The 25,513-nt window shown below is 38.7% G+C and overlaps 1 protein-coding gene across 2 annotated transcripts in view; it reads left to right on the top strand.

Moving 5' to 3' along the window:
• The window catches only part of LRRN1 (leucine rich repeat neuronal 1), a 45,198-nt gene extending 21,754 nt beyond the window's left edge, over nt 1–23,444 (top strand). For both annotated transcript variants that reach the window (XM_043885669.1, XM_043885670.1), the window contains exon 2: nt 16,312–23,444. In XM_043885669.1, the coding sequence (XP_043741604.1) occupies nt 16,591–18,741 (2,151 nt within the window). In that variant the 5' untranslated portion in view covers nt 16,312–16,590 and the 3' untranslated portion in view covers nt 18,742–23,444. The remainder of the gene's footprint in view (nt 1–16,311) is intronic.
• The last annotated feature ends 2,069 nt before the right edge of the window (nt 23,445–25,513 follow it).

Below are 25,513 nucleotides of genomic sequence, written 5' to 3'. Positions count from 1 at the left end.
GTCTTGCTTGCTAAGTCCTAGAGAAGAAGCTGTAAAGATCATCAAGTTTACCAGAGCATTTAAGAATGAGTACTTCCCTATCCATAAGATGTACAGGCAATGGCAGAAAACCACCTTTTTTCATAATTAGTTTCTGTGTCCTAGGTATGTAGTGGGGAGAAGGAGGGTAAAGAGCGTCAGCACCTTAAATAAAACAAGGATTCATGGAAAAATAATTAGGAAAGTAGCTAATACACATATTAATTGTTTAGTCACTAAGTTGTGTCCAACCTTTTTGTGACCCCATGGACTGTAGCCCACCAGGCTCCTCTGTTCATGACATTTCCCAGGCAAGAACACTGTATTATTTTCAAGACTGTCATAATAAAGGATCAAGGCCTGGGTGGCTGAAACACCAGAAGCCTACTGTCTCACAGTTCAGGAGGTCAGTAGTCTGAAACCAAGGTACCCAGGAGGCAGCAGCATCATGCTTCCTCTGAAACCTGCAAAGGATCCCTTGCTTGGCCCCTCCCTAGCATCCGGGGGTTTGCTGGCAAACGGTGTTCCTTGCCTTGCAGCTGTGTACTCAAATCTCTGCCTTCATTGACAAAAGGCGTTCTCCCTGCACTGTCACTTTGCTTATTCAACTTATATGCAGAGTACATCATGAGAAATGCTGGGCTGGATGAAGCACAAGTTGGAATCAAGATTTCTAGGAGAAATACCAACAACCTCAGATATACAGATTATACCACGCTTATGGCAGAAAGCGAAGAGGAACCAAAGAGCCTCTTGATGAAGGTGAAAGGAAAGTGAAAAATCTGGCTTAAAACTCAACATTAAAAAGACTGAAATCATGCTCATGACAAATAGAAGGGGGAAAAGTGGAAGTAGTGATAGATTTTATTTTCTTGGGCTACAAAATCACTGCAGACTGTGACTGCATCCACGAAATTAAAAGACACTTGCTCCTTGGCAGTTAAGCTATGACAAACCCAGATAGTGTATTAAAAAGCAGAGACATCACTTTGCTGACAAAGGTCTCTATAGTTAAAGCTGTGGTTTTTTCTAGTAGTTGTGTATGGATTTGAGTTGAACCATAAAGCAAGCTGAGTGCCAAAGAATTGATGCTTTCAAATTGTGGTGCTGGAGAAGCCTCTGGAGAGTCCCTTGGACTGTAAGGAGAGCACGTCAGTCAATCCTAAAGGAAATCAACCCTGAATATTCACTGAAAGGACTGATGCTAATGCTCTAATACTTTGGCCACCTGATGCGAAGAGCTGACTCATTGGAAAAACATGATGCTAGGAAAGATTGAAGGCAAAAGGAGAAGGGGGCAGCAGAGGATGAGATGCTTAGAAAGCATCATCGACTCAATAGTCATGAATTTAAGCAAACCGTGGGAGACGGTGAGGGACAGGGAGCCTGGTGTACTGTAGTCCATGGGGTCGCAAAGAGTCAGACACAACTGAGCGACTGAACAACAACCGTACTCTTCATGTGTGTCCCTGTGTTCACATCTTCTCTCTTATAAAGACACAAGTTCCACTGGATTAGGGGCCCACCCTGCACCAATATGACCCCCTCTTAACTAATTAACATCTCCAACAACCCTATTTCCAAAAAAGGTCACTTTCTGAGGTCCTGGGAGTTAGGACTTACACATACCTTGTTGAGGGAGGACAGTTCATTTGAGCCTTTTAACAACCCCATGAAGAAAGGAGGCTCACACGACTCCTGTATGTAAAACTAGATTTTCATTCAATCTGTTGGCTCCAAAGCCTGAGTTTACTCTTATCTTCTAAAGTGTTGCCTTATCAGTTGACATGTTTTCCCTCCCCTTTCTTCTAGGTGGGAAATATAATTTCCTGAGTTCTTAAAAACAATTTCCACCTTTCCTACCATAATATGAATTTGCTTTGCTGGTTTTTAAACTTGAAGTTATTTTATATCTTCTAGTATTATCTGACCCAAGGGTGTGATCCAGAAATGACAAATGTTTTTGATGAGAGCCAACTGCCTAAAACACAAAATAGTTAAAGCACAATAGCACCTAAAAGCTTATTCATTCAACAGCCAATGTTGAGTGCCCCCTCAATGCTGAGCACTCTACTAGGCCCTGTGTAGCAAACACCATCAAAAATTTTAATTTCTGAAAGTTTCCTACACTCAGCCTTATCTGTAAGAAATAGACAAAGTATTATGGCATTTGTTACAGGGTTAGACATTTTTTGTTTAGGTTATTTTCTATTATTTTCTATACAGAATGGTCTCGGATAACTGCCATTTTCAAAGATGGTAAGGAGAACAATGGTGCACTCTGATACTTAATTTGAAGGCAGGAGTCTTACTTGCCTTATCCTGAGATTTTGGACAAACGAATTCTTTTTTCATAACTTTCCTTCTGTAGTCAAATTATGAATCTTTTAAAGAGTGCATTGGCTTTCTTGTGTTTGCTTTTTGCAGTTCACCATCCATACATACACCTCTTTCAAGTGGACTTTGTTCTCTGGAGTGGCAGTCTCCTCAAGTGGAAGATTGTTGAAAATATATTTTGTGATATATCTTGGTTGTTTCAGTCAACATATATAGAAGACTTATAGGCCAGGCACTGTGTTAGGCACAGCAACTACCTAGAGGAATAAAACACAACTTTGGACTTCAGTTAAATATTAGCTTGGAGCTTGGGTCACCTCCAAAAACACCTGGATTAGTAGATAAAGGAAGGAAACAGAGTGACTTAGAGCAAAGCCAAGCCAAGCGACATCTTTACAGTTCCCATGTAAAGAGATCATCTGGCTGACATGCCTACCAGACACTCCGAGCTTGTGCTTGCTGACAGGGCAGAGCCCAGGATAGCCTGAGGCTGGAATTTTTTTAACTCGGTGTGCTTTAGAGCACCCTGTGGAGCTTTATATACCCAAACCCTGTCCCAGACCAACTTCATCAAAATTTCCTTAAGGCATGAGAATCTGCATTCTTAAAGAGAACCCTGGGCAATAAACAACTAAGTCTATAAATCTAGGGCTCTGCTGCCCAATATAGTAGCTGCTGGCCACATCTGGCCATTTAAGTGCAATTGAAATAAGTTTAAATAAAAGTTTTAAATTCCATTCCCCAGTCATGCCAACTACATTTCAAGTACTCAGTAGCTACTCAGTCACTACCCTGTTGGGAAGAGCCAACGCAGAACACTTCTGTCATCAGAGGGCTGGACTGGATGTTGCTGATGGAGCTGTCGCAGGCTGGCAACTCTCATCTGTCCTTCCCAAGGATCTACATATCTCTTCATTCCTTCCTTCTTTCTGACATGTATCTTATTTTGCAGAGTCATTTGTATATTTTGTCTTCTTCTCCCCCACAGGATTATAAATTATTTAAGCCCAGGGTCTGGTCTTTCTGGCTCTGTGACACAGTCAACACCCAATGAGTATTTGTGTAATTAAATTAATCTAATTAAATTAGGCATCAGTTTATTAGACCTCTTTTGCATTTAGACTAAATCCTGATTTCATCAGAGTCTGGAAAATAGATCAATCAGAGAGCAGGATTTTCCTAAATCACAGGCATTAGGATGGATGGGGAGAAGTTTATGTGCTAAATTGAAAGCTTTTTCTTCTTCTTTGTTAATTTAAATACAAGTATGATTTTTAAAAGCACAAGGTTGGGCTGCCCTGGTGGTCCGGTGGTTAAGAATCCTCTTGACAATGCAGGGAACATGGGTTCTATCCCTGGTCCAGGAAGATCCCACATGCCCATTCATCACAACTACGGAGCCCAGGCACCGAGAGCCCGTGCTCCTTCCATAACAAGAGAAGCCACCACAATGAGAAGCTGCAGTGAGCGCTGCAGTGGAGAGGAGCCCCCGCTCGCCACAGCTAGAGAAAGGCTGCACACAGCAGCGAAGACCCAGCACAGCCAAAAAAATAAAAGAAAATAAAAGCATAGGATTTCTATCAGCCCAAATTAGAAGAGACCCAGTAGGACTGTGAAAATTGCTGGCTTAATGTCATTGTCATATTTGGGCACTTGGAAAGCATGTTTTAATTGATTCAGATATTTTCTTTATTTAGTAAGTGCCCACTGTGTAGATGCCAGGCCAGTGTCATTGTGAACAAGACAGAAACAGGGTCTCTACTGTGAAGCTCACGTTAGCCCTGGCAGATAAATCATTGCCAAGGACTTGCTCTGCCCAGACAGGCTGGGACAGTAGAGGAGCATGATTTGGGCTCTGGCCTCAGGTGGCTGGATTCACACAGATCCTCTATCACTCTGCTGGCTCCAAGATCTTTGCCGGCTTCTTTCATTTTTCTGAGTCTCCATTTCATCATCCATAAAAATAGATAAATTAATGTTTCCTACCTCATAGGGTTGTGAACACTAAATGAAATAGCTTGTGTAAAGTGCTTAGTGCAGTGCCTGTGGCATTATAACAGCTAACTGCTATTAGTAAGTATGGACTGATATTATTATTATGACTGCTACTCGGTCAACATGAACCCAAAACAACCACTAGGTGTAAAAATGACAAGTGTCTACAAGGTTAGAGAATAATTTATTTTTTTAGAAAAGATGCTTCTTATCTTTCTTGGGCTAACAATTTAATTCTCTTTGCTTCTTATTTACATCTCTGCACCCAGAGTAACCAAGATCAATAAGTAAGTATGTTGGTAAATGCCCATCCTTTGCTTCATTTTTTGTTTCTTTGTTTGGCAAAGGATTTAATTCATTTGGAACATTTCTAAGACAATTAGAAATGGAAATATTCTGAGAGGTCATTCAACCTCTCAGTATAGAGAGGTGTATGCACTTTTAAACCTAGTTCTTCCAAAGGAGAATTCTTTCAAGAGGTTTATCATTAAACTGCAAAATTGACATCCTACTTCACTAGCATGCAAGGATTTAATTAGCATTGTCTCATTAAAATAAATATAATATTTTCTTCTAAAAATGATATTGCCTTTGAAGGTATGTTCTGGAAATGAGCATTGAATTTTGAAGGCAGTAATGAGATAATTGGAGAGTTTGCAGGTTGAGCTTTTTCTGAGTCCTGTCCATTGTTTTGTCTGAGGGAGAAAGACAGCTGCTTGTATAAATGTATACACGTGTACACAAGTGTGTACACGTGTATACTTGTATTTCACATTAAAATAGAATAAAAATCGTGGTACCTACCAAAGTCTCCTGTAAAGATTCAATCGAAACCAAACTGCAGAACTATTCTTGTGCCTTTGTTCTAACATCTTTCTAGAATTCTAGAAAACTGTTTTATCCTTAACTGAGGAATAGAGGATGTCTCAGTGGTACACGAGCATTTTGGCAAAAAGATGATCCATGCCTAGATCTATTAAACTCCAGTCATTTGGGAAGAATCTGTATTGCCTTTAAGAGCAATAAATACTCCCAGCCAGCTAGTATAGAATACTATACTTTTGATACTTCATTGATAGTCATACTCCTCTGATTCAAAATCTGGGCTTCTTTGGGATGATCATGTGGGAGGTCACGTGTTACATGTGGGTGTTTAGGCCATGGGCTGTGGAGCCCTGCTGCCTCTGTTCAAATCCTGCTGCATCACTTTCTAGCTGTATATATTGAGCATACTACTGAATATCTCTGCATTGGTTTCTACTGTGTGAAAAGGGACAACCATAGTTTCTATCTCCCAAAGATGATGTGAGGCAAAAGTAAACACTACATAAAGATTGGGCTTGAGAGAGGAGAAAGGAAAGGAAAGGAAAGAAGAGAAAGGTGTTCCAAATAATTTTCAGAAAATGTGTTCATTTCCTTGTTGGAAGAGTAGATATCAACTCAGTTTTCAGCACCTGACTGTATTTTCTAAGTTGAGAACTCCAGAGTAAATGTGTGATTATTGAGATTCCCAGGCACTGCTCAAGACATGCTCTTTCATTAAATCTTCACAGCACCCATGTGAGGCAGATAGATAAAGATCCCCTTCCAACAGATGAGGAAACCATGGCTCAGAGAGTTGGACTAATTTGTCCAAGGTGATATAGATAGTGGCAGGATATGGACCTAGCTCTGTCTGCCTCTTTAGACCATTTCTTTAAAAAAAACAAACAAAATTGCTAAACATAATTTCTCTTAAAAAGCCAGGATTAAGTAGTGTTTTGCTGTCAGTCATAGGAAGGGCTGCTTACATGGGTGCTACTATGAGTAGAAACTCAGAAAAGAAGGGTCAAGTGTCTAAAATCCTGGAGCTACCAGAGTCCTAAGACATCATCTATATTTGGCCCCAACCCATCCCTTACAGGCAGGAAAGATGGCCAGCATGATCTGAGTTGGAGGCAAAACCAGAGTTAAGGACTCAGGTCACCTAACTGTTGGTCTAATGCACCAATCCTGGTACCACTCTGATTTTCAAACTGCCTCCAAACCAGAAAAGATTCACAACTAGATAACATTTTGGCCTGAGCTTTATGTCCTTGACTCAGTCTTATTTGAGATCTTAGACAAGTTACCTGACCTCTCTATAACACATAGGGATGATCATACATTATAGCGTATACATGTAAGGCACTCACTATAGTGGTTAGTCCGTAGTAAGTCTTCTATTAAAGTAAGTCTATTAATAAAGTTAGCTGTATTCATATTATTATTATATTATTCATGAGGCTTCTGCTACCTTGAATGCTCAGTTCCAACTCCTACTAATTTTTCAAATCCACTTTACACTTATTATATTTGAATATCTGTGCCCTTACTTACAAAGTTTGCAACATAAACAGTCCATCATCAAATTTTAAAAAGTTTAACTTATGCATTTTACAAATTAAACTTGTGATTTGGTTGTGCTTATGTAGAACAGATCAACCATTATAATCAATTCAATAGCATGTTTTAAAAAAATCAATAGACATTGTCTAGCTGACCTGACTTAATTTTTTGGAATAAACTTGCCATCAGCATGATTGATTGAGTTATCCCGTCTGTGATCCACCTAAGCGAAGGTTAAGATGGAGTTTACTAAACAAGCCACTGCACTCTTCCTAAATTTAATGATATTTTCCTATGCTTCAAATAAATGGTAACTGATTAATGGAGTGCTGGAGGCCAACATTCTTCAGAGAGTTTTGGACCCTGACCATTTAGACCCTGCCAGAATATGAATTTCAACTAACCCAAGACTAAGCAAAGCAGTGTGGCGTTCCATAAACAGCCCTGTATTTGGAGGGTAGGAATGCAGTCAAGCTTGGCCTCCAAATATGTGATCTCACCTCTCTGAGGTGTCCTCTATGAAATGAGAGCTTGTTTTAGATGTGCCAGGTAATTAATCTCCAAGGCCTTATCCAACTTTCATAGTTTGTATTTCTCATATTTCAAAGGGAGATGAGCCTGTTTGCCTTTGATCGGTTGAAACCAAATCAGATTCTGAAGTAGATGTTTTTCCCCAGGGCTCTTCCACATGTCCCTTCCCAACCATACTAAGTCACCTACTTAGATTTGGGTTCATCCCAACTGGCTCTGGGTTTCTGACTTTTGTTTTCTTTTGGCCTTTTACATTTTTTCTTTTGTAACTCTTCAGTCCATGCATCCTAGCCTGTTCTGTTTACCATGCCTGGCCAACCCTCCCACGAGGGCTGATGTGCTGTCCATGCCCAGTTCTTCTCAGGAGCCTAATGAATTGTGGCTCCAGCTTATACCCTCAACTTGGAGACCAGCTGCACCTGTGAGCTTTTCCCAGAGGTGCTGGCTGATGCTTTATCTGCTGTGTAATGGATTTGCCTCAGCCCAGAACAGGAAGGAAAATTCGGGGTAATCAAAAGATCACGTGTGATCATCCTCTGCTTTACACCCTCCTGCATTTGTACTGCCTAAGCATGCCAGGGGATTTTTGAGTCCTTATTAGTTAAGAATAACAAATACAGGAAGAAAATAAAATTAGGGAAGGGATGATCACAATTTTCTCTAGGAGCCAGAAAAACCAGCACTGAATTTTAAAGTGGTCAGATCAGAAACTGCTGAATTGAGGATCAAGGCACTTGGGTTTTATTTTGTTCCTCTGCCAATTAACTGGGTCATGCTGGATCACCTAGGGTATCTCTAAGGTCCTGCCTTTTAAAGTAGGTGTTCCAAAAGAAAGGGGTGTAAAATGAATTTCTGTAAATGTAATGCTCTTTTAAAAAGCACTGAAGTGTTGAATAAGAATCTTGAGAGTCTCTTGGACTGCAAGGAGATCAAAAAAGTCAATCCTAAAGGAAATCAACCCTGAATATTCACTGGAAGGACTGATGCTGATTTTGAAGCTCCAATACTCTGGCCACCTGATATCAAGAGCTGACTCATTAGAAAAGACCCTGATGCTGGGAAAGCCTGAAGGCAGAGGAGAAGAGTGTGGCAGAGGATGAGACTGCTGGACGGCGTCACCAATGCAATGAACATGAACTTGGGCAAACTCCAGGAGATGGTGAGGGACAGGGAAGCCTGGCATACTGTAGTCCATGGGGTTGCAAAGAGTGGACATAACTGAGCGACTGAACAACAACAAAAGAAGTTTTCTTCAGAGCAAAGAGTCACATCCACACCTTAATATGCTGAGCCTCTAATTATAGATTTTCATGTAGGAAGTATTTGCCGATAATATTTGAAAACTGACATCTAATTATCAGATACTCCCATTAGCTCAGCATTACTGGTGATATTGTTACCTATGGTGATATTTAAATAGTTCAGAGATTTCAAACTGGCCACATGCCATTAAAGGCCTCATAAAGCAGATAGTTTTGTTTTGTTTTAGCTTGTATGGATATAAATATCTGTGGATGCCTTTGGGAGTGCATGCACTCTCCAGCTTTTTACATGACCATTATTTCCTTCTGTGTTCTACTCAGCTGACTTTACCCACTTGACCCCTGAAGGCACTGCGGTTTGAGATCCTTGGCATAATCATCAAATGCCATGCCTCTGTAATGATTTAATAACCAAAAAATAGAAATAAAGTAAAGAAGGAAAGGCAGGAAGAAGGATTACCTCTCTGGAATGGCGGGAAGTGTAGTTTTCATGACACTGGAGAATGGGCTGATGAGATGACTTCCTGAGGATTATGTTGGTCTTGGAAGCTGTGACTGTGTTTCCTCTTGACCCACTTACTGTGAGATAAATAAAATAGGACACAGAGTACTGGACTTGTTCAAGGTCACCTGAAAAGTTTGTGGTGAAGCCAAAATGAAGAAGCATTTCCCTGGTGTCCTCGTTCTGTTGCTCAGCCCATTCACACACACTGCTGCACTCTTTGCTGATGAATAATGTGGGCTCTCAGGAACAGTTCCTTATGCAAAAGAGTCTCTGTGAGCTCCATTACATCCTTGCAAGGGGATACACTTTATTGTTGCCTTAATGCATTATGGAGGCGATTATAGCTCCTCCTCCCATACGCACCCTCCATCTGCGATCACTAACACACGCTACAGGGTGCTTCACTTTGGATAATGTGCGAGCAAGGAGCGTAATTTTGGAAAATGGTTGGAGAAAGAAATCCAAAGTCAGAAAGGGTCAAGGGCCAGAAGAAAGTGCAAGAAACCAATGCCTTTAAAAACAGTTCTTGCAGATTCAGAGTTCAGAATGCATTAGCAAGACCTTCTTTCTTTCTTAAGGGAAATAAAATACACCCTTCATAAAGAAAGCCCTGCAATCTCTCTCTCTCTCTCTCTCTCTGGTTCTACCTGCTGTAGCCATCTGCCTTGTTAGAAGGCCTCTGGCCAAGTCCTTTTCAGAACTTGCAGTTGCTGATACCAAAATGGCACTCTACTGATTTCTACCACCCTTTCATCCTCAATGCCCATTAAGAGACTCAGATTCAATATGGGACATCAAACCTGTAAATAATGATAGCTAACATCTGTTGAGCGCTTGCCATGTGCCAGGTCCTCTACCAAAAGCTCCACATTTAACATCTCATTCTTATTCTCTTACCAAAGAAGGGTTCATGATAGCCATTTTCTTAAAAAAGGAACCAGACTTAGATAACTTCAATAACTTGCTCAAGGTTACAGAGCTGAATTTGACACCAGGTCTGCTTCTCCAGAAACTGCACTCTTGACTCTAAATTCCTGTTTCAAAAAGCTTAAAGACTTTGTGAATCTAATCATCAGCCCCTTGTACCTGGAGCAAAAGTCAGGGTGGCCTTCAGACATAGGGCAGTTCCCTATGGGAGGTCAATCCATAGAGTGAGGTTGGCTCTACTGTACCATACCAGGAGAGTGGATAGAGAGACAATGTGTATGGAGACAATTTTTGTTTCTAACCAGAAAGAAAGCTTGCTTGAATAAAAATCCCTTCTCTCCATTATTCAAGCCATTCCCAAAAGAAGACAATCAAACCTGAATTCTGTGTTAGCCCTGGATCTATGTGGGCTAAAAGACTGATTTTTCTGAACATTATGTACATGGTGTGAATTTGGCCACCAAAGAAACTTTGCATAAAAGTATATGTCTGCTGAAGGCATTTTCTTCAGCTTTTAGGAGGTCAAAGTTTTAGTTCTTCATTGATGTGACTAATAGTGTCTATGAGATGATGTTAATTTCCAGGTGAGAGGTTTGTGTTTTACAGTTTGCTTGCCTGCAACAAGTTTTAATTTAGCCCCAGTGCAATATTTGCTCTCTGGGTTTCTAACATTATTAATTCCAACAATACTGGGTAAAAATATAATGGAAATGGTAAGCAATAATAATTTTTGAAATAATTAGAAAAAATAACTCTTTTCTAAATACCTGTCATACCCAAGAGTCTTAAAGAGATTTGCTTATTCATTACCTCCCAATCGTACTGCAGGGTGAGAATGAAATTTAATGGGTAAATTTGATGAGGTTCCAGAGATTCAAATAAGGATTTGCGGTCTCAGTCTGTGCTGGACTCTTTCCCAGATTCTGGGCTGAATACTTTCACATAGATTATTTTATTTAGTCTCCACATATGAAGTATGTATAATTAGTCTTACTTTAAGCCATGGAAACTGAGACACAAAAAATGTATGTAGTTTGTATAAGGTAACACTTCTAGTAAGTAAGTTAAGAAGTCTGATTCTGAATCCAGATCACTTGATTCCCCCAGGACAGAGTCCTTTCTGTAATTTGAGAGCTATCTGGGTTTAGCATAACTAGAATTTGCACAACCATCATGTTACTGTGACTTGCTTATTTCTTTTGCCCAACTCCCTAAGAACTTAATGCATAAAGATTCTAGCCCAAATTCCTATCAGCTATTGTGATTTTGTTAAACTAACATCCCGTCTGCTTGATTCAATGGAGGAAATGGGAATCAGTGCCAATTTCACTGATGGTGATGACCATGCAGTCCATTTCCTTTGAAATTTTATATGCAGAGCAGAGTGTTCCAAACATATATAAAAGAAGCATCAAATTTAATTATATAATTGTTCATGGACTCTTTGAAAGGCATCACTGGCCAATTCCGGGCTTTTAGAGCTATGGTTTGTTATTATTTAAGGGACTGTTCCTTTAAACTGCCACAGTTGTTTATGGAAGACACTGTCTTCTCACATTTGACCAACTTTGGTCCAATCAGCCCTAGAACAAATCAGTTTTACTTTTTCAAATAATCTGTGCTAGCCATTTGTTATTTGTTGCAGAATTTAAGATCTCAATTTGTGTGTGAGTGATAAAAGTTGGCCTGTGTTATGATTAACTTACTTTATTATAGTAAAAAGCCCTAACATTAAATGTTGTTGTTGTTCAGTTGCTAAGTCATGTACAACTCTTTGCAACCCCACTGACTGCAGTATGCAGGCTTCCCTGTCCTTCACTTAAACTTACCATCTTCCATTTTCTAAGTGTATAGTCACACTGTTGTACAGAGCTCTCAAAACTTCTTCATCTTGGAAAACTGATACTTCCAAGATGAAGTTTTAAAATTTTTTAAATCTAATTATCTCTTTCCCCTCCCTGTAGTCCTTAGCAACCACCTCTCTACTTTCTGATTCTGTGATTTTGATTATTTAAATAATTCATATGAGTGGAATCTTACAGTATTTGTGTTTTGTGACTGACGTTTCATCTAGTGTAAATGTCCCCAGGGGCCATCCATATTGTAGATGTGACAGGGTTTCCTTCTTTTTTATAGCTTTTTTAAAGCTGTGTAAGATCCCACTTTATGTATATGCCATGTTTTCTTTTTCCATTCATCCATCAGTGGACATCTGGGTTGCTTCCACTTCTTGCCATTATAAATGACACTGCAGTTTACATTGGTGTGCACATACCTGTTTGAGATCATGCTTTGAATTCTTTGGGATAAATACCCAGAATTGGGGTTGCTGGATCATATTGTTATTCTATTTCTAATTTTTTGAGGAGCCCTCCATACTGTTTTCCATAATGGCTACACCATTTTACATTCCAACCCGTAATGCACAAGAGTTTTAATTTCTTCACATCCTCATAGAAAGTTTGTTCTTTTCTGTTCTTTTGACAGTGGCTATCCTCTTGGGGCCCAACTTCATTCTTTTGCATCTGGATACCCACACCATTTGTTGAACAGACCATCTTTTCCATATTGTATAGTCTTGGCACTTTTGTCAAAGATCTTCTGATAATATATGGAAGAGCTTATTTCTGGACTGTCTGTTCCATTGGTTTGTATGTCTATCTTTGGTCATTATTACTTTGTAGTATGTATGTTTTAAAATCAGGAAATGTGATGCCTCCATCTTTGTTCTTTGTTTTCAAGATTGTTTTGGCTAGTCAGGGTTCCTTGAGATTCCATGTACATTTTAAGATTTTCTTCTTTAATTATCTTCAAATATTGTCATTGAGATTTTGATAGGGATTGCATTGAATCTATAGATCATTTGGGGTAGATAGATATCTTAACAGTAGTAAGTCTTCCAGTCTATGAACATGGAATTTCTTTCCATTTATTTTCATCTTCTTTTATTTCTCTTAGCAGTATTTTGTAATTTTCAGTGTACAAGTTTTTCACCTCCTTGGTTGAGTTAGTTTATCCCTAAGTGTTTTATTATTTTTGATGCTATTATAGGTGGGATTCTTTCCTTAATTTCCTTTTTGGATGGGTCATCAACATGTATAGCAACACAACTGATTTGTGTCCTGCAGTATTGTTTAAATTGTTCATTAGTGTTAACAGTTTGGAGGTTTTTTGCATGACATCTTTAGGGCTTTCTACATAGAAGATAATATCATTGGCAAACAGGGACAGTTTTACATCTTCCTTTCCTGTTTGGATGGCTCTTATTTCTTTCTCTTGTCTAATTGCTCTGCCTAGGAGTTCTAGTACTAAGGTAAATAGCAGTGGCTTAGTTCTAGTACCAAGGTAAATAGGAGTGACAATCCTTGCATTGTTTCTGATTTTAGATGAAAAACTTACACTCTTTCACCATTGAGGCTGATTTTAGCTGTGGGCTTCTCATATAGAGGTTTTATTATGTTGAGGAGTTTTCTTTTAGTTTGTTGAGTGTTTTTATCATGAAAGGGTGCTGGATTTTGTCAGGTGCTTTTTCTGAATCAACTGAGATAATCATGTGGGTTTCGTCATCCGTTCTGTTAATATGGTGTGCAGTGATTGATTTTCATATATTGAATCATCTTTGCATTCTATGTATGAATCCAACTTAATCATAGTGTATAATCCTTTCAAAGTGCCACTGAATTCAGTTTGCTAGTATTTTGTTCAGGATTTTTGGATCAATAGTCATCAGATATTGGTCTGTAGTTTTCTTCTCTTGTTGCAATAATGGCTTTACTTTTAAACACTGTTAATGAATAGTTCCTGAGATATAACCTATGTTTTAAAATGGTATAGGGACTCTATGAAGCTTTTTTCTATGTATAATGTTCAAAAATAAGTCTGGGAGAATACAATAAAGAGAAGTTACAATGGTATACAAATAGAAACATCTTAAACACCTCCTTTTGTGTTAAGGAAGTTTTATTCTCAGTTCCCAAAGGAGCTGAATGCTAATTTGAGAGAATATATCTTCCCTCTATGTTTGATATGATAGCTGACATTCTGAGCTTGTGTGGTGTGTTTGTTTAAAGAGGTTTGTAAAAAAAAAAAAATAAAGAGGTTTGTGTATGTGTCAAGGAGAATTTTGAGTATTTCAGTATAATAAGTTCATCATATAAACTGAAATGGAGGGATTCCACATGACAAGATTCAAAGGATAGCCCCATAAGAGATACTCTTCAATGGTAACAGACTTTCTGGGAGTCTCACACAACTTAAATATATGTTTTACTTTCTGCCATGTTTTCTTCAGTTCAGTCAGAATTTAAAAATTAGTTGAAATTCCATCTCAGAGTTATTAAAGGTATATTTATTCTCCTGGTTTTTCTACTATGAATTAAAATTAAGAAAAAGCCTGTGGCAAAAGTGTTCTTAACTGAACACCTATTGTGACCACTGTCCTTGTTTTAAGATTACTGTAAATGGAAACAAGAGTAGAATAAACTTGTGGAGTTAATGATATTTGGAAAATGTATCTCTGAGGTATGTTTTTATTTTATGGGATTTCTTAATAAAAGTCACAATCGGGTAGTGTTAAACATTGAAAAGTTTTGCATATCCATGTATGTAGTCAAGTATCCACATCAAGGGAGGAGGATGTCAGTATGTTTCACCCCACTGAGGAGAGTGAGCATCTAGCATCACACAGCACATGCCCTCCCTTCTCCCACTTCTGATTTGCCAGATCTGTACTGAATGGTTTTTTAAAATTCCATCTTGTTAGACCAGTAACTTGGTTTGTGTATTTTATAAAACAACCTGAAAAATATACAATTTTTCATTCTTTCTACATATATATATATATATATAACACAAATAGCGAACTGCAGGACCGACTATTTGTAGCATTATGCTTCTTGGTCCCTCACAAGGATAACTGTGTTTTGTAAAGAATGAGGGTAGTAATAGTAGCTAATATGAATTGAGAGCTTGCTGTGTATACAACACTAGGCTTCAAACATGTTATATGCTCTACTTTATTGAATCCTTACAGTAATCTTCTGAAGATAAAGAAAACACTAGTCACTGAAGTACCTTCAGTACTCAAAGCTGAATTGCATTATAGCAAGTGTAAGGAAATATATATCTCTACTTTTAATATCTTAGCAAATGACTAGACTGGTCTTGGGAGAGCAGGACAGACACTGAATCCATAATGACTTTTACACATGCTGTAATCTAAAAAATCAGCGGCATTAGTTACTGTATGATCTTTACAAGCAGGTGAGCAATGCATATTTGACTCCAGAAGACCTTATCAAAATCAATAGATGATACATGGCTAAATAAAATCAAATATCTCCAGCTTTCCTTCTCTTATATATCCTCCAATAACCACTGCATAGCTAAAATTAAATAGATGAGAGCTATAATAAAATAACAAATATAATTAACTTTTATAAGCATTTAATATCTGCCAGGCACTACACTAAGAGCTTTACATAGATTCTTTTAGTTCTCTCAATAATCCTATGAGAGAGATACTTTTATGACCAATCCTGCTTTATGGTTGAAGAAGCTGAGGCTTTAAGGGGTTAAATAACATGCCCTTGTTATTTAACATGTTAAATAAGGTTTAATAACATACCCTTATATAGCTATTAAATGACTGTGTCATTTCCTATGAGATGGATGAAATCATGCATGTGAAATTATATATATACATGTATAAGTGTATTTGGATTTTTAATGAAGACCAGTAGTGTGATGGACTAGAGTCCTTATACAATTTCATTCAGTCAAAATCAGCTGTGTCTATGAGAATACAAGAAAAACTGATATTTTTCTTTTGTAGTTCTGTTAAATTAATTTTTTGTGTAAGAATAATTGAGCTAGATCAGCTGTGGCTGAATATGTCTACCATTTGGAAAAGAAAGAATTCATGAGGACAAATGAAGAATCAATTAAAATACAAATAACTAAAAATAAACTTTGACTTTCATGCTTTGCTTTTATGAGGAATGATCTTTTAATTTTTTTTTTGAGCCATAAATATGTGTAGTTTCAAAAGTCACCTTCATCTTGAAAGAAATGACATTTGTGGGCTTTTCCAAGTGTTTTTATTAAGTGTGTGTGTATATGTGTGTACCTGTTTAATGATTTCACTCAATAATACAAGAAGTCCCAACTTAATTGTAAAAGTGAAGGAACACTAAAACTAGTTTAGTAAGTGTAATAATATATTAAAAGTATTCTATAAATTAAAAGCTTATTTCATTACTTTGAACACTATTAGATTTATAAGTGATTGTCTTTTTAGTAGACAAAGAAAAGCTATAATGTGGAATGTATGTGGAGTAAACATAACATTTGTCCTAATCTGATTTTCAGGCACATCTCCAGACTCTGATTGGGCTGAAATAACTTATGCCATAGAGCTGTGCGTATGCCTGGAATTGAGAGACACAGGTAAAGAGACTCCAGATTGCGTCCTGCCTTCTGAAACGCCAGGAAATCATCCCTTCAGACTCTGGAATTCTACAGCTTTCAACAGAGACTTTACTTAAATGTTTACATTTTTTGCTTGCTGTCTTTCATACCACTATATAGTGCTCGTGTTTTGTTAAAACTTAACAATTGTCAGGAGTTCAACTTGCTTGGCAAGCCAGCATGGCTAGGATGAGCTTTGTTTTAGCAGCTTACCAGGTGGTGCTGAGCTTGCTCATGACTTCATTAACTGGGTCTCCCCTACAAAGTAGTGAGTGTCCACAACTTTGTGTGTGTGAAATTAGGCCCTGGTTTACCCCTCAGTCAACGTACAGAGAAGCCACCACTGTTGACTGCAATGATCTCCGCTTAACAAGGATCCCCAGCAACCTTTCCAGTGACACTCAGGTGCTTCTCTTACAGAGCAATAACATCGCCAAGACTGTGGATGAGCTACAGCAGCTTTTCAACCTGACGGAGCTAGATTTCTCCCAAAACAACTTTACAAACATTAAGGAGGTTGGGCTGGCAAACCTGACCCAGCTCACCACCCTACATCTGGAGGAAAATCAGATTACGGAAATGAATGATTATTGTCTACAAGACCTCAGCAACCTTCAAGAACTCTACATCAACCATAACCAGATTAGCACTATTTCTGCTAATGCTTTTTCAGGCTTAAAAAATCTTTTAAGGCTCCACCTGAACTCCAACAAATTGAAAGTGATTGATAGCCGCTGGTTTGATTCCACACCCAACCTGGAAATTCTCATGATTGGGGAAAACCCCGTGATTGGAATTCTGGATATGAACTTCAAACCTCTCTCAAATTTGAGAAGCTTAGTTTTGGCCGGAATGTATCTCACTGATATTCCTGGAAACGCCTTGGTGGGCTTGGATAGCCTCGAGAGTCTGTCGTTTTATGATAACAAACTGGTCAAAGTCCCTCAACTTGCCCTGCAAAAAGTTCCTAACTTGAAATTCTTAGACCTCAACAAAAACCCCATCCACAAAATCCAGGAAGGGGACTTCAAAAATATGCTTCGGTTAAAAGAACTGGGGATCAACAATATGGGGGAGCTCGTTTCTGTGGATCGCTATGCCCTGGATAACTTGCCTGAACTCACAAAGTTAGAAGCTACCAATAACCCCAAATTATCTTACATCCACCGCTTGGCTTTTCGAAGTGTTCCTGCCCTAGAGAGCTTGATGTTGAACAACAATGCTCTGAATGCCGTTTATCAAAAGACTGTCGAGTCGCTTCCTAATCTGCGTGAGATCAGTATTCACAGCAATCCCCTGAGGTGTGACTGTGTCATCCACTGGATTAACTCCAACAAGACAAACATCCGCTTCATGGAGCCCTTGTCTATGTTCTGCGCCATGCCGCCTGAATACAGAGGGCAACAGGTAAAGGAAGTGTTAATCCAGGATTCCAGTGAGCAGTGCCTCCCAATGATATCTCATGACACATTTCCAAATCATTTAAACATGGACGTCGGCACAACGGTTTTCCTAGACTGTCGGGCCATGGCTGAGCCGGAACCTGAAATATACTGGGTCACTCCCCTCGGGGATAAGATAACTGTGGAAACCCTTTCAGATAAATATAAGCTAAGCAGTGAAGGTACATTGGAAATATCTAAAATACAGATTGAAGACTCAGGAAGATACACTTGTGTTGCCCAGAATGTGGAAGGGGCAGACACTCGAGTGGTGATGATTAAGGTTAATGGAACCCTTCTGGATGGTACCCAGGTGCTGAAAATATATGTCAAGCAGACAGAATCTCATTCCATTTTAGTGTCCTGGAAAGTCAATTCCAATGTCATGACGTCAAACTTAAAATGGTCATCTGCCACCATGAAGATTGACAACCCCCACATAACATATACTGCCAGGGTCCCGGTAGATGTTCACGAATACAACCTAACACATCTGCAGCCTTCCACAGATTATGAAGTGTGTCTCACAGTGTCCAATATTCATCAGCAGACTCAAAAGTCATGTGTCAACGTCACAACCAAAAATGCTGCCTTCGCTCTGGACATTTCTGATCAAGAAACCAGTACAGCCCTTGCTGCAGTAATGGGGTCCATGTTTGCTGTCATTAGCCTTGCGTCCATTGCTGTGTATATTGCCAAAAGATTTAAGAGGAAAAACTACCATCATTCATTGAAAAAGTATATGCAAAAAACCTCTTCCATCCCACTAAATGAGCTGTACCCACCACTCATTAACCTCTGGGAAGGTGACAGCGAGAAAGACAAAGATGTTATTGCAGATTCCAAGCCAACCCAAGTTGACACATCCAGAAGCTATTACATGTGGTAACTCAGTGGATATTTTGCTTCTGGTAGTAAGGAGCACAAAGACGTTTTTGCTTTATTCTGCAAAAGTAACAAGTTGAAGACTTTTGTATTTTTGACTTTGCTAGTTTGTGGCAGAGTGGAGAGGACGGGTGGATATTTCAGATTTTTTTAGTATAGCGTATCGCAAGGGTTTGACACAACTGGCAGCGTCTCTAGGCTTCCGGTTTGTGTTTGGTTTTTATTCTTATCATTATTATGATTATTATTATTATATTATTATTATTATTATTTTGTTTTAGTTGTTGTGCTAAACTTAATAATGCTGTTCTAACTACAATGCTCAATAAAATGACTAATGACAGGTTGGGGTTCCCCTGTGCTTTTACCAGTAGCATGACCCCTTCTTCTGAAGCCATCAGCAGACAGTACCATGTCCTCCAAAAAGCTAACACCGGTTGTGAAGCAGCATTGAAACTTTTGTAGCAATCTGGTCTATAGACTTTTAACTCAAGAAGCTAAGGCTAGACTTGTTACCTTTGTTGAATGATGTTAGTTGACTGTACTGTAATGTTGTATCAACTGAATTGAATGTTTGCTTTTGAACAACAACTTTTCTTTTTGTAATAGTTAAAAGGCTTAGAACAAGCTAACAGGCAATAGAAATATGTATATCAGATTTTTTATGTAACAGACTACATGTTAATTGATACCTTATTCTTTTTATCTTTAGTAGACACTTTTAAAAAAAAGATAATAATTTTGTTGTGTTTAACTCACCAACATGTGGTGTATAATGAAGACAGAACTATAATAAATTAGTTTTGTTCTGATTTTTTAGAACACTTGCAATAATGTATCATTTATAGTTCTTGCTAGTTGCAGTGGTGATATTTTTCACATCCCTAAAAACAACCACCAAAATAAATTACCGAGAGCATGTTGCTTTTTAAAACTAGGCCTAAAAATTTTTGATTTCTTTTTCTAAGGGAAGAAATGAATATTTTAATGAAAAGGATTTCTATATTTTAAATATTACTGATAAGACCTAATGGAAGGAAAAGTTCATATGAAGAAAAAAGGTGTATTACTGTATCCCATGTAGAGCTAAATGTAGCAAAAGACATAGATGTGTCACATTCCTTCTCTGTAAGGGTCTTGTTAAAATCTGATTTTTTTAAAGTAGTATCCATATTCCCCATCAGTCTAAAACATAAGTTCCGAAATGTATTACATGTTATTCCTCTAACAGCTGTCATTATGCCTAGATACATAATAATCCACATATCAGTGGGGAGATATCTACTAAGAGAAGTAAATGATTAATAGAAGAGAGAACAACTTCTCTACAACTAGCATTTTACATCCAAATAAGATATAGAAACAGTTTTGCAGAATAATGTGTTTCCCGAATAATGTGTGTGAAATTTAGAACAGAAGGACCCAGATTTAGGTGGGAGGCCAAATCCACAAAGTAGGGGAGGGGGAAGATTTGAAGGTATAGTTAGAGGAAAGAGGACCCACTTGAAGATGAAGACTGATACAGCAGAGAAATGTTTTTAAAAGACTGTTCCAGCTGGCACCTGCTCCCAGAGACATGCTGTCACACCAGGAACGATGAGATTGTAAAAAGAAATTGAGAGCAAGCGGGTGCCAGCTGAGCAAAAGCAAGGGAAAGGGAGAACGAAGTGCAAGTGAGGAAGGATGAAGGATTTCTTTGTAAAATTCCTTTTCTGTGTGTGTGAATCTCTTAGGAAAAAATCATCACCTTCCTTCCCATAGTGTCTACTGTGTAGAAGAGAAGTTTGAAAGCTGAAGCAAGTGAGCTGCATAGAAAAACAAAGAGCATCTGAATAAGAAGCATCTCTCTCCACAGCCTTCATTTGTTGGCAGAAAAACTGGGGCCCAGAGAAGGATTGTAACTTGCCCTGGTCAGACTTTTATCCATGGAGAAGGCTGCCTCCATCTGTTGCTCTGGGACCAGCAGCCTTCTAGACTGTGGTGCAGAGCTTCTCTTTTATAGTTCTCACAACCTCTGGTGCCCTTGCTTCACAACTGCCTTGTATCTTCAAGTTCTCATTTATTCAGGACATATTTTAGCACAAGGGCAAACCAAAGGGTCTGGAAAGCTTCTGCCTCATGGTTATTTGCCAGTTACATGTGGGATACACCGGGGACTAGAGATGCTTTGGATGCAGCCTTGGTGGGGGAGGGTTTCCTGCCGGGGACTCTTCAAATATCTACAGACAGTAATGGACTATCCAACAAACTCTTCCGCTAATTCTGCAAACCGTGAAAGGAGAATGATGCCAAAGCTTTAGGCCCAGAGCAGGGAGGAGGCATTGTTCATCCCATACAGCACTGACCTGAACCTGGCACATAATCAGCACTCAACTATTAGTGGCATGAACGAAAACAACAACAACAAAACCACTTCCCTATTCTGGGTATGTAACAAGGGGTCGCAAGAGTCGGACGCGACTTAGCGACTAAACCACCACCACCACCACCAAGCAGCAGGAAATCCAGTGTTTTTTTTGCCAACTATCTTCTGCCAGGTCAGTTTGGGGGTAAAACCCTTTAACTCCTTTTCCAATAAAATATTTGAGCTTCTTGTTCCTTGTCCATGCCACTTGGTTTTCAGTCGAGAGAAAGCAAAACGGCATAGTATTTTTTTTTTTACCCAACCAAGTATTTTCTCATCTGTACTTAATTTAATTTGATCCGTTAGACAGCCAGTGAAATTAGACATCAAACGAGGTCCTGATTGGTAATGGAAGTTATATCACCTTTACCAATGAAGGGACTATTATAGGTCATTTTCTAATTCATATTTTTCCCTTCCACTTCCTGCTGCCCTCAGGGCATATAATGTATCTCTAACTTTATTTCACAAGGTTATTTTTGGATCAGTTTCTTAAAACAGGCATTCCCAAATTTGCCTAATTGAACTGATGCCATGAATATAAAAACAAATGCAATGCTTGATTATCAAATTTTCTAATTTGCCTGTGTGATTGGCCAAAAGGAATTATATCCATTCTTTCACAAACAAACAATACTGAAGTCTATTATCTTCTCTCATGTGGTTTTCTATTTATTCATTCATTTATTTGCTAAGGACACCATGATCAGTCCTTTACTTGGTGTTTGCTTTCTATCTCTATAGTCATGTTCCAGGGCATTTTCTTTTCTTCATTACTAGGGGAAAATTTTTCACATGCCTAACATTTTCCCAGGAAAACCATACTTTCTGACTTTCTATTCACTGAAAAGAGGAGTTTAACTACTTCTAATGCATTCTAAATACAACTGAAAAATGCTTTCTTCACCTAAATTCCGTCACTCTCACCCTGCTGGCAAATAGACTTTTTAAAATTGTTATTCATAAGGGATTACCTACAGGGAAAAGGTTTCTTAAAAGACTTTGACAATCACCATTCATCCAGAGCCCTGGAATGATTTTGACCTAGAATCCCTGCAGGACTTGATCTAATCTGGTGTGGGCAAGATCTCTCTGCCCTGCCTCCCTTGCTGTGATACCAGCTCCTTCACTCTGTACTCCAAGTCAGGAACTTAGGGTACATGGTAAGAATAAGGAGATAGCAAGGGAGTGCTTTATTTTTGTACCTGCTTATTCAGCATTGCCCAGCACAGTTTAAGAGAACTAAATGGATGTCTAGTATTGTAGAGTTCCTCAGACACTTGATGGTACTAATATGAAGTACATAGCATTTCCCTGTCGTTTCACCATTAGGATATCTCAGGCTACTATTATTCTGCATTACAGATCCTGAGAATTTGAGGATTTAATTTAATCTCCAAAATAGTCCTGATAAACTGGGTATTTATTCTTCACAATTTTATAGAAAAGACAGTCAAGGCCTATTTGTTGTTGTTGTTCAGTCACTAACTCGTGTCCAAGTCTTTGCAACCCCATGGACTGCAGAATGCCAGGCTCCTCTGTCCGCCACTATCTCCTGGAGTTTGCGCAGATTCACATCCATTGATCTGGTGATGCTGTCTAACCAGCTCCTCCTCTGCTGTTGCCTTCCCCTTTTGCCTGACGCCATCCAGTTCTGTAAGTGGGTGACTGGGATGGGGCCCTTCACTTCCCGTCTCCTCCACATCCACCTGGCACGCTTCTAAGGTGGAGTGGGGAGCACCTACCAAAGGTGAGAGGCTGGAGGTCACAAGCATGTGGAGGAGGCAGAGAAAGCACATGCTGGAGAATTCACGGGAGATGACTCTGCAAACTTTGTATCTTAAAGTTCTTCTCTCTTCCCCTTTAAAGCTTTGTGCTAGGAATTTCTGAGATACCCATCAAAACTATGTTCACATGAGGCTTAACTTTAATTCTAACCTTCAATTCTCGTATAATCTGTTACATGCTCAGAAAATTTTAAAGATTTTGTGGAGGAAATTCCAAGCTCCTCCTTTCCTTAGCAGAAGATTATGGAAGGTGTATGTAAAGTTAGTAACAAACTCAATCTTTAGCTCTGAAGCTTAAAGAGGGAAATGTGGAATTCCTATAACTAGAAGGGTGTGTCTGACATACTTGGAAAAAAATGGGTTTTGTATAACCACCAAGTTTATGGAGTTGGTGAGATCTTTTTATTCAGGGATCTCTCTGTTCCCCAGGGAAAAAAAGTATCCAGAGGCTGAAAGACATTAAAAGGATGTCTTGATTTCTTATTTTTAATAAATGTGACAGCACTCTTGACATAATTGAATTTTGTCAGTTGTATTACTTAATATGAAGCAAAGCCTGTTTCACTCCCTTCATGAAAGTAGCTCTGGGTACAGAGTGGGTCAGACCATGTAGTCCTCCTCTTACCTTGGTCTTCCTTTCTCTCTCCCATAAGATTAAACTGACAAGGTAAATAAATTCAGCCTGGGCCCTGATAAAATGGTAATGAATTCCTAATTAGCGGACTGCCCTGAATTAAGCAGCATTTTAATGCGTCAGTCTGCACCTTAGCATGTCTCACTAATACAAACAAGACAGGATGGTCCTGGAGGGAAGAAAACCAAACTTACAGTGGTGACTTACGAAGAAAGAAGGAAGGAAAAACATTTTTTTTACTGTATGTAGCCCTCTGCTAGGAGCTTCATGTGGATTATTTACGTTTAATCCTTTTAATTGACCCTCCTCCCCCAGGGAGTGGGTACAGGGCAGGTAGCATTGTCCCTCCACTAGAGAGGAGAAAAAGGAATACTCAACCTCAAAGATGCAAGCAATTTACCTGAAATCATACAGCTTCTAAGAAGGAGAACTTAAACTCAAGATGTATATAAATAAAACTTGCAGTGTTTCCATTATAAAATGGTCTGCAAGCTAAATCTGGACCAGGAGTGTAGAACACTGAGCCCAAAAGCCAATTTGGCACTTGAGACAGAAGGGAAATGGAGCAAAAGGAGGCACTGCCCAGCAGTGAGGCCTCAGAGTGCAGGGATCTAATTTAAGACCCAAACTTGAGATCAGTGTACAGAAATAACAGTAAGCCAGAGAGAGGAAAAAGGAAAGGACTATTTGTGATAGTAAATCCATACAATCAGATGGAAGACACTGAAGCTGAAGAAGAAAAAAACAGTTAAAAAAAAAAGGCAGGGGGAGATGGGTAGGGGTAGAACTTGGAGTAGATGCCATATTTTGCCATATACTGAGCACTTATGCTCCAGATGTTGTATTAATCACTTGACCCATATTATCTCATGTAATCTTTAACAGTTTGATGAAGTGGTTATTTTTTTGAAATGCATATATCCTTATTTTTCACATGGAGAAACTGAGCCTCAGTTCATCAGTCTTAGTTTGAAATCAGATCTGAAGCGAAGATTTCAGCCCTGGCTGATTTCAGCCAAGACTGACCCCTGAACTGTTTTTGTAGCTAAAACACACCCAGAAGACTGGGCTGGCCAGCTCCTTTGCTTGATTTGGTTCTTCTCTGAGAGTGAGGAGCAAGAAAAGGGGTAGGTTTCATGACCTTGTGAGGATCTTGAAAGGACCTTCCCACAAAAGGTGTATAAACATGGATTAATGCCACAGACTTCTGGTAAGAAGAAAAACGCTGCCTCGTTCTTTTTCTTTTGTAACCGTTAAGGTTAGTCTCACAGTTTAATCATTTCTCTGATCTGCCTTTTAAAGCTACACCACATCATTCAGAGCACAGAGATGCTTGCGTAATCTAAACTTTCTTGTAAATCATTCAGGGCGTGGGGGAAGGGGGACCATAGGGGGAGGAAAGGGAAGATAAACTCCCAGGGGACCTGTTAAGTGAAGAGTTCTATACTAAATCCCATATCTTTGTGATCTCAATAGCCTTTAATTTAAAAATACATTACTTTCTATCTTATAAAAAGCAAATTGGTTTAAATACCTTCTGTTCTACTGATGAAACTATAAAAAAGGGCCACTATGAACAGTAACTAAAAATGTATGCTCCTGTGTATTTTTCCTCTGATTAGAATATGACACATAACAATGTTCTGTTTCACCAAATTTTATTCTAACTGGCTGAGGTGTGCCCACATCTTAAGATAGTCCTACTTGCCATTCATTTTTAAAAATGGTAATTTAAAATTTAAAAATGGTAATTTTTTTCCTTCAATTATAACAGTAACATACATTCATTATAGAGTATCTGGAGAAAAATAGTAATAAAAAATAGTGTTTATCAAAATAACCAAGTGAGATTTTGGTATACTTTCTTCTAGTCTTTTTTTCCCCCTCTGTGTGTATATTTATATATGTATATATACAACAACTATAAAAACATACATCTTTATGAATATAG

The sequence above is a fragment of the Cervus elaphus genome, chromosome 24, assembly GCF_910594005.1.
Source record: "Cervus elaphus chromosome 24, mCerEla1.1, whole genome shotgun sequence".
NCBI lineage: Eukaryota > Metazoa > Chordata > Mammalia > Artiodactyla > Cervidae > Cervus > Cervus elaphus.
This window is presented reverse-complemented; position numbering and strand designations above follow the sequence as displayed.